Below are 15,284 nucleotides of genomic sequence, written 5' to 3' on the forward strand. Positions count from 1 at the left end.
CACTACCTGTTTATAAATTCAAGTCTCTTCTCAAAGATCACTTACTCACTCAAAACCAAATAAATACTGAATAACTGAACCTTATAAATTGTATATCCTAAATGTTACTCACAATTATATCACACAAATGTTACACCTAGGACCCAATCTAACTTTGTTATTTTTTTAAATACACTACCTAACAGAATATTCCATTCGACTGAATGTACAGCAATGCATGCAACCATATGACCTGTCTTTGTAATACTCATTTGTGCTTTATAGTTATCTGTTTACAATAATATTTTATCACTGATTTCATCATTGCTTAGTTAATCTTAAGTTAATTTTAAGCCAGCCCGTAATGCTATGCATATAAGTGGCTTTGGCATGCTGCTCTTACCTGTATTTTTTTGTACCTCTGTATGTATGCTAAAATTACTAAAATAAAAATAAAAATAAAAATAAAACTGTGGCCAATTTTCACATCTTCTACCTTAAGGATATACCAATCATTATTCCTTGAGAAACCAATAAAGAGATCATTACCTGGCATAATTATGAAATAGTTTACAGTACCAGTAAGCTTCACATACTACTAACCTGATTTCATCTTGGTTTGGAAAGACAGAATATGTCTGCACCAATTTTTTGGGGAAGCGATCATTCAGCCTCTCAAGAATGTATGAGCCTAGACCCGACCCTGTTCCTCCAGCAATACTGTGACACAGTACAAATCCTTCAAGACTGTCAGAGCCGTCAGCTTCACGGTCAATGATGTCAAAAACTTCATCATAAATACGTTCTCCCTGACTGTAACCGGCAGCCCAGTTATTTCCAGCACCACCACCTTGTTTTGATATGTAAATATTCTCTGGATTATACAACTGAAAAAAAAGGAATATTTATAAACTATTCTCTTCTGAGGATAAACGTAGAGAACATATAAATTTACAAATTACACAAAAACAACATGCAAGATTTTTATATTCAAATTTACATTTGCTGTAAATTCTCTGAATTATACCCCTGTATCCTAGCCAGCATAAAGTGATGTATCATATGAAAGCTCAAGAGAAATTGCTATCTTATTACTTTCTAAGGCTGTCAATTTTAATTTTTGTTATCATCTTGCAATGCAAAAGCTAGCACTCAAATACATAGTACAAGGTGCTATAAAAAAAAGTAACAATTGTGTACTGTTTGTAAATATTTTTTTTTTTTTTCCAACAAGTCGGCCGTCTCCCACCGTGAATGGGGTGAATGGAAGTAGGGGCAGGAAGTGTTCCAGAAAGGGAATATGAAGGAGGTTTTGAGTGGTAGAGGCTTAAGCATCCAGCAGGTATGTGTGAGCATGTTAGATTGGAGTGAGTGGAGACAGATGTTTTTGGGATTTGACGTGGTGTTGGAGTATTAACAAGGAAACATTTGCCAAAGGATTTAGAAAAACTTAGTTAGTTGGGCCTACACTAAAGAATGGGTGGGGATGTTGTAGTTTGGAAGATCATTTAAGGTGTGACATCCGTATAAGACTGATAAGACAGCTACTGAATGAACGATAATGTGTTTCTTTAGGTCATTCTACCTTGGTGGGAGACAAAGTGATAAGGTAAAAAACAAAAAAAAAATATCAGAACCAAAAATTCTCTAACTTAGCACTTTCTTTGCTTTGTCAACATTTTAACTCATCATTCAAGACTAATTATGGAGTGTTTATTTACTAAAGGCCTTTCAAACACAGATTATTTCTGCATAAAGAAAATACTCGGTATTTAAATTGAAGGTAAATAAATTATGGGAATAAAAACATTTGTAATATTTGTATACAGTGAAATACAACATTTCAAAAAATCTTGGTTACTGTTAATTATATCTTCAATCTTATGGTTTACCAGTATTGAGAATTGGTCTGTACAAGCTGTGTATTAGTCTCATACCAAAATGTATGTAAGTTCTGAATACGGTGGAACCTCAATATTCATATGTCCCTATATTCGTAAAATTCGATATTCGCCCAACTTTTTCAAGAAAAATCTGACTCTGTATTTGGATGTTGCCCTGATATTGAACCTAAACAAAACGGTCCTTCTGGACAAAGTCCGACGAAAACAAAGCATCACGTGCTCAGTCTCTCTTCAGCTTTTGTTCGTTAAGCATCGTTCCTACAAGTTCCTTGAAACTTTTTGTGGTGTTTTTTAAATATCTTCATTGAAAATAAGTAATTATGGCCCCAAAATAGAGTAGTGATCCAAACAAGCCTAAAACGAAAGCAGTGGGAACAACAATTAAAAAAACGAAAGCAGTGGGAACAACAATTAAAGTGAAAAAAGAACTCAACGAGAAGTGGGAGAGTGGAACACATGTACACAAATAACAAAAAGGCACAATCCAATCCACCATATCATCCATACTGTAAAATAAGGAGGCAATAAAAAGGGCTGAGGTGGCAAAAGGAATGAAAATTCTTGCTGGGAAAGTTACAGATAATTGAAGAAATGGAAAAACTTTTGTTAGTGTGGATTAACAAAAAACAGTTGGCCAGTGACAGTGTTTCTGAAACAATAATTTGTGAAAAAACAAAGCAATTATATAGTGATCTTAGGTGAGACACTCCAGGAAACAGTGCTGAAACTGAGACAAGTACGGAATAGTTTTAGAGGCTTAAAAAGAGAAGTGGGATTCATAGTGAAGTAAGGCATGGGGAGTCTGCCAGTGCTAACAGAGATGAGGCTGAAAAGTTTGTTAAGGAATTTAAAACCTATGCAGACACTGAGGGATTTATTTCTCAATCTTAAAATCTTAAAACTTCAAAACACGATACCCAAATTTCATACACTGATTAAAACTACCTTGTAGTATAAATACCTACCCAAAACATTACTACCCAATTGTAACATTCTCATACTGTAAACTACTTTCAACAACTCACAATGTTATATTCCCATAATAGAATTTCAATATTTAATATTGAAACTATTGTAATTTGAGTAAAATTACTGTGTACTATAAATAAACAAGATGTACAACTTAAACAAACTATGTTCAATTTCTTTAGTATTATTTAGTCTGTAAGCTAGTAAATTAAGTCTGCCCATAATGCCTAGGCATGACAGTGGCTCTCTTTGCACTGCAACTCATTTTTGTAATTTCATATAATGTAATCTTGCAAGGAAATAAAAATTGACTGATTGATTGATTGAACAAGTTTTTAAATGGGATGAAACCGGCATCTTTTGGAAAAGAATGCCTAAGAAAATCTATATCACACAAGAGAAATTATTACCAGGACACAAGCCCATGAAAGACAGGCTAACACTCTTTTTGTGTGGTAATGCCAATGGGGACTGCAAAATTAAACCGTTGCTAGTCTACCACTCTGAAAATCCAAGGGTGTTTAAGAAAAACAATGTGACAAAAAGTAAACTCAGTGTAATCTGAAGGGCTCATAGTAAAGCTTAGGTAACAAGGCAGTTCTTCACTTAGTGGATACATGAAGTATTTGCCCCATGTGTGAAGCAGTACCCTTGCAGAAAACCTTACCATTAAGGTCACTTCTGGTAATAAACAATGCTCTTGCTCACCCTCCAGGCTTGGAGGAAAATTTAGTGGATAAATACGGCTTCATTAAGGTGAAGTACTTGCCCCCTCACACCACCACTCCTATCCAACCCATGTACCAGCAGGTAATTTCCAATTGTTTAAAAGGCGCTTTGAAGTGACCTCTGAAACAGTATTTAAGGATAACAGACAAAGCCTGGGGGGAAAGTTTCTTTCAGGACAATGAACTCTGCCTGGAAAAAAATTGTGGCCAGGCAGCGTATCAGTTAGAGAGTTTAAAGGCTTTGCGACAGAGCTGGGTTTGGAAATGGACAATGAGGATGTAGAAGAGTTAGTGGAGGATTACAAGAGTGACCTTACCACAGAAGAACTTCAAGACCTGCACAACGAGCAGCAAGAAGCAGTTGAGGAAATTTCTTCTTCAGAGAAGGGAAGCAGAAAAGGGCAACATTTCCACTGCAGAAATTAAAGAAGTGTATTACCACTGGGCTCAAACACAGTGCCTGGTGGAAAAATGGCAGCCTAACATTACTCTTGTGAACAGGAGCATTAACCTGTTCAATGACAATGTTGTTGACCACTTTAGAAAATTTTTGGAAAGTCATCAAAAGCAGACAACATTTGACAGCTTCTTTAGCAAAGAAAAACAATCAAATGCTAGTGAATCCCATCATTTTAAAGTGCTACTGCACAGAGACAGAAAAGAGGAAAAACACCAGTTGGGCAGTTACCTGATATTTCTGTGGAAGGTGGTACCCTTTCCAAACGATAATATCTCTCCACCTTCCTCTTAGGCCATCAGCACTCCTCAGTAAAGGTAAGGGTGCAGTTAAATTTTCATTTATTTCATATATATTTATTATTTTTGTAGTTTTCATGTATGATTTTATGCATGCAAATATTATACAGGTTTAAATAAGCAATATTTTCACTTAAAATATTTTATAATTGGTAATTATTTTTGGTCTGGAACAGATTACTCCAATTTACATTATTTCTTATGGGAAAAATTGATTCAATATTCGTACAACTACAGTGGACCCTCGCCTAACGCTATTAATCCGTTCCTGAGAGCTCAACGTTAGGCGAAATTATTGTTAGCCGAATTAATTTTTCCCAAAGAAATAATGGAAATCAAATTAATCCGTTCCTGACACCCCAAAGTATGAACAAAAAAAAATTTTTACCACATGAAATATTAATTTTAATACACACAAACTGAAGAAGACATGCACAGTTACATGACACTTACCTTTATTGAAGATATGGTGATGATTGATGGGATGGGAGGAGGGGAGACTGTGGATGGTGTTAATGTTTAGAAGGGGAATCCCCTTCCATTAGGACTTGAGGTGGCAAGTCCTTTTCCAGAGTTACTTCCCTTCTTCTTTTAATGCCACTAGGACCAGCTTGAGAGTCACTGGACCTCTGTCGCACATCATATCTGTCCATAGAGGCCTGTACCTCCCGTTCCTTTATGACATTCCTAAAGTGTTTCACAACATTGTCAGTGTAATAGTCACCAGCACGGCTTGCAATAGCTGTGTGAGGGTGATTTTCATCAAAAAAGGTTTGCACTTTAAGCCACATTGCACACATTTCCTTAATCTTTGAAGTAGGCAACTTCTTCAATTTCTCTATCCCCTCCTCCGAAGCAGTTTCCTCAGGTGTGGCCTCTTGCTGTTGAAGATGATCTAGCAGCTCATCAGTGGTTAGTTCTTCATTATCCTCCTCCACCAACTCTTCCACATCCTCCCCACTAACCTCCAACCCCAAGGACTTCCCCAATGCCACAGTGGATTCCTCAACTGGCATAGGATTCCCAGGGTTAGCCTCAAACCCTTCAAAATCCCTTTCTTCTACACATTCTGGCCACAGTTTCTTCCAAGCAGAGTTCAAGGTCCTCTTAGTCACTTCCTCCCAAGCCTTACCTATAATGTTTACACAACTGAGGATGCTAAAGTGATCTCTCCAAAACTCTCTTAGAGTCAATTGAGTTTGAGGCCACTACAAAGCACCTTTCAAACATAGCTTTTGTGTGCAGTTTCTTGAAGTTGGAAATGACCTGCTGGTCCATGGGCTGCAGGAGAGGAGTGGTATTAGGAGGCAAAAACTTGACATTAATGAAGCTCATTTCCACAGAAAGTCGCTCTGCCATGTCTGAAGGATGACCAGGAGCATTGTCTAATACCAGGAGGCACTTAAGGTCTAATTTCTTTTCAATTAGGTAATTTTTCACAGTGGGGGCAAATGCATGGTGTAACCAGTCATAGAAAAAGTCCCTAGTGACCCATGCCTTACTGTTTGCCCTCCACAGCACACACAAAATAGCCATGAGGACATTGTTTTTCCTGAACACTCTGGGAGTTTCAGAGTGATACACCAATAAAGGCTTCACTTTGCAATCACCACTAGCATTAGCACACATCAACAGAGTAAGCCTGTCTTTCATAGGCTTATGTCCTGGGAGTGCCTTTTCCTCCTGAGTAATGTAGGTCCTGCTTGGCATTTTCTTCCAAAACAGGCCTGTTTCATCACAATTAAACACTTGTTCAGGTTTCAGTCCTTCACTGTCTATGCACTCCTTGAATTCCTGCACATATTTTTCAGCCAATTTGTAGTCCGAACTGGCAGACTCACCATGCCTTATCACACTATGTATGCCACTACGATTCTTAAATCTCTCAAACCAATCTTTGCTGGCCTTAAATTCACTCACATCACCACTAGTTGCTGGCATTTTTTTAATTAAATCGTCATGCAACTTCCTAGCCTTTTCACATATGATCGCTTGAGAGATGCTATCTCCTGCTATCTGTTTTTTGTTTATCCACACCAATAACAGTCTCTCAACATCTTCTATGACTTGCGATCTCTGTTTCGAAAACAAAGTTGCACCTTTGGCAAGAACAGCTTCCTTGATTGCCGTTTTCTTGGCCACAATAGTAGCGATGGCTGATTGGGGTTTTGTGTACAACCTGGCCAGCTCGGAGACACGCACTCCACTTTCACACTTAGCAATGATCTCTTTCTTCATATCCATAGTAATTCTCACCCTTTTTGCTGTAGGGTTGGCACTAGAAGCTTTCTTGGGGCCCATGGTGACTTATTTTGCAGGTGCAATCACTAAAAAGGCTGTGATAATATGAAATGTTCCGATTGTATGCTTGGAAGCGACCTCGGTGGCTGGCTTGTAAACACTGGCACCTACGGAACAAGTGAGGCGGGCTCAGGCCGCATGTGGACGCATCTCGAACGAATCGCATTGAGCGAGTTTTTTAGCGCTAGCCAAGGCAAAATTTTTGCGCTAAAATGTATCGTTAGGTGGATTTAACGTTATGCGATGTGTTCGTTAGGCAAGGGTCCACTGTATTTGAACAGCTTCCTGGAACGGATTAAGTTTGAGTATCAAGGTACCACTGTACCAGTAAATTTAAAGAATATTATACAGCACTGTAAAAATAAAAAAAAAAAATACTGACAAAACTATTGTGCAAAGCAGAATAATTTTTTTATTACATTCTGTTTCAACCAAGATGGGTCCTACACAGATAACAGCAAGGAAATGAGTAGGCTACTCAAGTCCCAATATGACTCAGTTTTTAGCAAGCCGCTAACCAGACTGAGAGTCGAAGATCAAAATTAATTTTTTATGAGAGAGCCACAGAATTTGGTTAACACAACCCTATCTGATATTATCCTGACGCCAAATGACTTCGAACAGGCGATAAATGACGTGACCATGCACTCTGCCCCAGGGCTAGACTCGTGGAACTCCGTGTTCATCAAGAACTGCAAGAAGCCCCTATCACGAGCTTTTACAATCCTATGGAGAGGGAGCATGGACACGGGGGTCGTCCCACCGTTACTAAAAACAACAGACATAGCCCCATTCCACAAAGGGGGCAGTAAAGTAATAGCAAAGAACTAAAGACCGATAGCACTAACATCCCATATCACAAAAATCTTTGAAAGGGTCCTAAGAAGCAAGATCACCACCCATCTAGATACCCATCAATTACACAACCCAGGGCAACACAGGTTTAGAGCAGGTTGCTCCTGTCTGTCTCAGCTACTGGATCCGTACGACAAGGTCCTAGATGCACTAGAAGACAAAAAGAATGCAGATGTAATATATACAGACTTTGCAAAAGCCTTCGACAAGTGTGACCATGGTGTAATAGCACACAAAATGCGTGCTAAAGGAATAACAGGAAAAGTTGGTAGATGGATCTATAATTTCCTCACAAACAGAACACAAAGAGTAGTAGTCAACAGAGTAAAGTCTGAGGCGGCTACGGTGAAAAGCTCTGTTCCACAAGGCACAGTACTCGCTCCCATCTTGTTTCTCATCCTCATATCTGACATAGACAAGGATGTCAGCCACAGCACCATGTCTTCCTTTGCAGATGACACCCGAATCTGCATGACAGTGCCTTCCATTGCAGACACTGCAAGGCTCCAGGCGGACATCAACTAAATCTTTCAGTGGGCTGCAGAAAACAATACGAAGTTCAACGATGAGAAATTTCAATTACTCCGATATGGTAAACATGAGGAAATTAAAACTTCATCAGAGTATAAAACAAATTCCTTCCACAAAATAGAGCAAAAAACCAACGTCAAAAACCTGGGAGTGATCATTTTGGAGGATCTCACCTTCAAGGACCATAACATTGTATCAGTCGCATCTGCTAGAAAAATGACAGGATGGATAATGAGAACCTTCAAAACTAGGGATGCCAAGCCCATGATGACACTTATCAGGTCGCTTGTTCTATCTAGGCTGGAATATTGCTGCACACTAACAGCACCTTTCAAGGAAGGTGAAATTGCTGACCTAGAAAATGTACAGAGAACCTTCACGGCACGCATAATGGAGATAAAACACCTCAATTACTGGGAGTGCTTGAAATTTCTGAACCTGTACTCCCTGGAACGCAGGCGGGAGAGATACATGATTATATACACCTGGAAAATCCTAGAGGGACTAGTACCGAAATTGCACACGAAAATCACTCACAACGAAAGCAAAAGACCTGGCAGACGATGCAACATCCCCCCAATGAAAAGCAGGGGTGTCACTAGCACGTTAAGAGACAATACAATAAGTGTCAGGGGCCCGAGACTGTTCAACTGCCTCCCAGCATACATAAGGGGGATTACCAATAGACCCCTGGCTGTTTTCAAGCAGACACTGGACAAGCACCTAAAGTCGGTTCCTGACCAGCCGGGCTGTGGCTCGTACGTTGGATTGCGTGCAGCCAGCAGTAACAGCCTGCTTGATCAGGCTCTTATCCACCAGGAGGCATGGTCACAGACTGGGCCGCGGGGGCATTGACCCCCGGAACTCTCTCCAGGTAAACTCCAGATAAGGAAGAGTGACAAAAAGGAAACACATTTACCATCACTCATTCAACAGCTGTCTTTCCAGAAGTGCTTGGGCACCACAATTCAAATAATCCTCCAAAACACAACAAGTCTGATACTGCAAGTAAATTTTCAGCAAAATCTGTCTGTAAGTTGTATGAACAAAGCAGTTAATGACCCTTTAAACTGGCAAAAGTCAGCAACATAAGGGTGCAAGAAACATACATGTACTGTATCTACAGACTTTCATAACTCCATAAAAGAATCACAGCAGGTTTTTAATGCATATAATTGCTATGGCTATCCTGATATTTAAGTAAATAATCCTAGAAGTTAAACAGGAATGACCTCTAATTTGTTACATTTGTTGTGAGCCTATAGGATTTTGGCAAAATAATTCAAGCTCCCTAAGTTAATATTGGGAGCTCAGTATGACTTTACTAGTCACTATAAATGCTAAAGCAGAAAACCTTACCATTAAGGTCACTTCTGGTAATGAACAATGCTCTTGCTCACCCTCCAGGCTTGGAGGAAAATTTAGTGGATAAAACTGCTTCATTAAGTAGAAGTTCTTGCCCCCTAACACCACTCCTCCTATCCAACCCATGGACCAGCATGTAATTTCCAATTGTTTAAAAGGTGCTTTGAAGCAACCTCTGAAACAGTATTTAAGGATAACAGACAAAGCCTGAGGGGAAAGTTTCTTTCAGGACAATGAACTGTCACATACCTATGATAAAACTAAAACATTTACATCATAGCTGTCCCATGTTCTCATACTAATAGAATACAGTACCATAAAATTTTAGATGAAATTAAATATTCAGGTGTGTAAAGGTAGAAAGCTCAAAGTGAATGTAGATAAGAGTAAGGTGATGAGGGTATCAAACGATTTAGATAAAGAAAAACTGGATATCACACTGGAGGGAGGGAGTATGGAAGAAGTGAATGTTTTCAGATATTTGGGAGCTGACTTGTCAGCAGATGGGTTTATGAAGGATGAGGTTAACCACAGAACTGATGAAGAAAAAAAGGTGAGTGGTGCATCGAGGTATCTGTGGAAGCAAAAAACGTTATCCATGGAGGCAAAGAAGGGAATGTACAAGAGTGTAGTGGTACCAACACTCTTATATGGGTGTGAAGCATGGGTTGTAAATGCTGCAGCGAGGAGGAGGCTGAAGGCACTGGAGATGTTGTGTCTAAAGGCAATGTGTGGTGTAAATATTATGCAGAGAATTCGTTGTATGGAAATTAGGAGGTGTGGAGTTACTAAAAGTATTAGTCAGAGGGCTGAAGAGGGGTTGTTGAGGTGGTTTGGTCATTTAGAGAGAATGGAACAGAGTAGAATGACTTGGAGAGCATATAAATCTGTAGAGGAAGGAAGGCAGGGTAGGGGTCGTCCTCGAAAAGGTTGGAGGGAGGGGCTAAAGGAGGTTTTGTGGGCAAGGGGTTTGACTTTCAGCAAGCGTGTATGAGCATGTTAGATAGAAATGTATGGAGAAGAATGGTTTTTGGGACATGACAAGCTGTTGGAGTGTGAGCAGGGTAATATTTTGGGAAAGAAATTCAGGAAAACCAGTAAGTGGGATTTGAGTCCTGGAAATGGGAAATACAATGCCTGCACTTTAAAGGAGGGATTTGGGATATTGGCAGTTTGGAGGGACATCTAAACTGTCGTATCTGAGTGCCTCTGCAAAGACAGTGATTATGTATGAGTGATGGTGAAAGTGTTGAATGATGATTAAAGTTTTTTCTTTCTTATTGAGGTTTTCTTTCTTTTTGGGTCACCTTGCCTTGGTGGGAAACAGCCTACATGTTTAAAAAAAAAAATATTTATCACAATCTTGTTTCTTATGCTGTTCTAACCTTGGCATATGGGGAATTCATGATTGAGTGGATAACCCGAGGTTCAAGGTCAAGCAGCACCGACCGAGGAATGTAATGTTCATCATCGGCTTGGTAAAAGAAAACATCTTTACGGTCAGTGCCTTCTGTAGCGTAATCTTCCAGCGTGCCTTCTGGCGAGATGCCATGTTCGCTACAGAGTTTCTTCCAAAACTCAAACCCAACTGAAAATAATCACGTGGTATAGTATAAAAATGCAAGTTCCATAACCTATCACAGTCAATGCAGCACTATACGTGTATATAAGTTTATATAAGTTTGTCTTCACTGCTAGAACAATGGAACAAGTTTCTTGAAGTAATGAGTGCCACAGCCACTGGAAATTTAAAACAATTATTTGATATGCTAAATACACTGAAGGCAGAACACCACAGGCATAGTTCTGCTCCTATAGCTACAAATAGGTATGGTAATTACAGCAATCATAACAAACTTATGCGATACTGCTAAAGCACATGATATAGAACAATGACATGCTCATCTGTATACAACAATATGCTATTTATATACATTTACACAACAATATGCTATTTATATACACTTACACAACAATATGCTATTTATATACACTTATAAAGGAGTGAAAAAAGACTTATTCAGTAAACTGCATTTAAACTTTATCATGAAACTATTCCGATTTTTATTGCATTATTTTAATTTCCATTACATCTAATGGTACTCAAACAAAACTTTAACCCTTTGCTCTGAGCTCGCCACCTCCGATTAAAATGCTCTTCTCCAAGGCGATGTCAACAGCCAAATGACTGCCTTCACTAAATTGATAAGTACGTACAATGCTTGGAGAAGGTAACAAGAGGCATCATACTAATAAGGCTTTAAATTATATCAAGTAAATGCAGATATATTCTAGGTTAAATCATAAAATGTCACTTTTGCATGTATATTTCTACATGTTCCATATATAATTTAATATTCCATTTTTAAAGAAAATTTATTTATACTGTACTGTAATATTTTTGTACATGACAATCTACTGTATATTTAGAACTAGTTTATTTTTATTATTATATTCACTGGGAAATGACCCCATTGAGGTCATACAGCTCTTAGGTAATCAGGTTTGATTCACGAAAGAGGGTACCTTCAACTCCTTGAACCAAGAGCTTTTCACCATCAACAAAGTACCTCCCTTGAAGGGTAATTTATTTTGAGATCACTGTATAGTCAAGCTATTTATCTGTGTATAATCTTAATGAAAGGATGAATCATTAGCACTAATGGATTTATTTATTTTAATCAGAAAGCAGCACTAAACCCATATGGGTAATATATAGTACCTGAAGAATGGGAAGTATTCAGGTTCGATCTAAGGAAGGGAGGGATAAGTACAATTCCTTAGATCAAGAGCTCCTCACCAGCATTAAGGCACCTTCCTTGAGGGAATAAATGGATGGAAAATACTTTAGATTTGCATTGCTATTCAATGCATTTTTATAATCTGAGTGTACAACAAGTTACATACGTAGAATAAGTAATACTCATGATTATTATTATACCAGTAGTATTCATGGGGAAGAGCTAAAGTCATAGGTGCTATATGGGAAATAGGAAATAGGAGGTAATCAGGTCAGATTCCAGGGAAGGGTCACTCCAAGTCCCTGTATCAAGAGTGAAACTTAAGTCATTCAATATATGTGATGCTAGGCAATACCATACAGGAAAAAAGCTAATACGTATATCCATTTTCAAAATTTCAATATTCCAAGCCTGTTGAAGGGCTCTTGATTCAAGGAACTGGAGCTACTCCTGCCCCCCTTCTTCCCCTGATTAAATTTGATTAACTCAAATTCTTTAGGTGTCGTATGACTTTTACATATTTTGTGTTTCCCCATGAATGCAATAATAACCCATTGCTCAACTGGTAGCAGCTTCAGCTCACATACTATGGGACCAGGTTTGATTACCAAAGAAGTGGAAATGCTGCCATGTATCCTTACACCTATTGCCTCTGTTCACTTAGCAGTAAGCAGAGTGCCTGGGTGTTAGCCAATTGATGTGGGTCTCTTCTTGGAGAGGATTAAAGGACCTCAATGGAAATAAGTCAGGCAATCTGATGATAGTGGAGTTATTTGGTTACCCTTAGTTAGTAACCCTCCAGGCTAATAATCTAAACAAAATCTTATCTACCATTTTCCAAGTGCTGTATGAACCTTAAGGGTTTAATGCTTCCCATGAATATAATAATCTATTATTTCAAGTATATGCACCAAGATCCAGTCTGTATCATTATTAGGTAACAGGTATACTCCAGGTAGTATATATGACTGCTCCACGGTGGATTTCAGTCAATAATTATAGTTTGAATTGTGTATTAAATTTCCTTTATTTTATTATGTAAATGGTAAAGAAAAATGTAAAGGGATCTAAGGAAACCCACCTAACTCAACCTAATATAATCTAACTTAACCTTACTCCACCAGTGGTACTGGTGTCTATATTTGTATTCATCCTGGTACCCAATACGACTCAATACTAAGCGCTGATTGGCCTTGAGGTACTGCACAATTAAAAATAATTTACTGTACTCTTCTTGGTAACATCCCTGAAAATAACAATTTATACAAGATTTATTTTTTGGTGTGCGTGGATTGAATCTATTGTAAATGTACACTAATGTCTGAGTTCTGCCATACTGTAGTCAGTAAATATTACCAATTATTATTATTATTATTATTATTATTATTATTACTATTATTATTGTTAGTAAATAACACACGTGCAAAATAAAACATTTACTGTGGCTACGTTTCGATCACTGGGTACTTTAAGCCAATATATCTTATTAATTGTACACGTGTCCATTTACCAGTAGTCTTATCAATAATTAATCATGATTATCATTATTATAATCATGGGGAACCGCCAAACCCGTAGAGCCAAGACTACGCCTGAGGAATGGCAAGTAATCAGGTTTCATCTAAGGGGAAAGAATCAATTCAATCTCTTGGATCAGGAGCCCCTCACCAGCATTAAAGTGCCTCCCTCGAGAAGAGAACTCTTGTATAACTTACTCTGGTTGCCACACTGGCCCAGCTGCAGAGTAATTATCTCACAAGGCATCTCGACGTGCGCACCAACCTAACACTCTAGTTTGTTTACAAATTCAAGTTAAGAATGGCGGGACCCTCGGATTGCTGGATCCCTCACCTGCACGAACGTCATGCTTTTAGTATTATTCTTCAGGTATAATAATGACGATGATGATAATAATAATAATAATAATATTAATATTAATAGTAATATTAATAATAATAATAATAATAATAATAATAATAATAATAATAATAATAATAATAATAATAATAATAATAATAATAATCATTTCTATAAGTACAGAACTAGCTGACAATAATTATGTCAGAGGATCTCTCTTTCAAAGACCATAACATTGTATCAGTCGCATCTGCTAGAAAAATGAGAGGATACATAATGAGAACCTTCAAAACTAGGGATGCCAAGCCTATGATGATTATTATTATTATAATCAAGGGGGAAGCACTAAACCCATAGGATTATACAGTGCTTGGGGGAGGGATGGAAGGTATTCAGGTTTAACTCACGGAAAAGCCTATGATGATACTCTTCAAGTCGCTTGTTCTATCTAGGCTGGAATATTGCTGCACACTAACAGCACCTTTCACAGCAGATGAAATTGCTGACCTGTTGAAGAACCTTCACGGCGCACATAACTGAGATAAAACACCTCAATTACTGGGAACGACTGAAGTTCCTGAACCTGTATTCCCTGAAACGCAGGCGGGAGAGATACATGATTATATACACCTGGAAAATCCTAGATGGACTAGTACGAAACTTGCACACGAAAATCACTCCCTACGAAAGCAAAAGACTCGGCAGACAATGCAACATCCCCCCAATGAAAAGCAGGGGTGCCACTAGCACGTTAAGAGACAACACAATAAGTGTAAGGGGCCCAAGATTGTTCAACTGCCTCCCAGCATACATAAGGGGGATTACCAATAGACCCCTGGCTGTCTTCAAGCAGGCACTGGACAGGCACCTAAAGTCGGTACCTGACCAGCCGGGCTGTGGTTCATACGTCGGATTGCGTGCAGACAGCAGTAACAGCCTGGTTGATCAGGCCCTGATCCACCACGAGGCTTGGTCACAGACCGGGCCGCGGGGGCATTGACCCCCGGAATTCTCTCTAGGTAAACTACTCTTATTCCTCCTGTTCTGGAATGCTCGTTCCTCTTATCAAATATCCAGACTTCAAAGTGCTGCTCTCGGACGTGGATCCATCAGTTAGATATTATTATTATGCACATCATAGCCATCCTGTTATTCAGGCAAGCTCATTCAAACCCCTGTACAGAAGCCCTCCAAACTTTCCTCAGCACTGGTGAACACTCCTCCAGATGGATCGAAAAAACTGGAACCGACCTCCGCATGAATCAGATACATGATCTATGTCAAGTAAGGCAACAGCG

At 38.7% G+C, this 15,284-nt stretch overlaps 1 protein-coding gene across 1 annotated transcript in view; it reads right to left on the bottom strand.

The window, feature by feature from the left end:
• LOC128701111 (tubulin gamma-1 chain) overlaps positions 1 to 13,984 on the bottom strand; it is a 28,805-nt gene extending 14,821 nt beyond the window's left edge. The window contains exons 1-3 of the mRNA XM_053794678.2: positions 13,845 to 13,984; positions 10,774 to 10,976; positions 583 to 866 (exon numbers count right to left, since the gene is read on the bottom strand). Coding sequence (XP_053650653.1) covers positions 583 to 866; positions 10,774 to 10,976; positions 13,845 to 13,893 — 536 coding nt within the window. The 5' untranslated portion in view covers positions 13,894 to 13,984. The remainder of the gene's footprint in view (positions 1 to 582; positions 867 to 10,773; positions 10,977 to 13,844) is intronic.
• Between the last annotated feature and the right edge of the window lie 1,300 nt (positions 13,985 to 15,284).

This window comes from Cherax quadricarinatus, chromosome 73, assembly GCF_038502225.1.
Source record: "Cherax quadricarinatus isolate ZL_2023a chromosome 73, ASM3850222v1, whole genome shotgun sequence".
NCBI lineage: Eukaryota > Metazoa > Arthropoda > Malacostraca > Decapoda > Parastacidae > Cherax > Cherax quadricarinatus.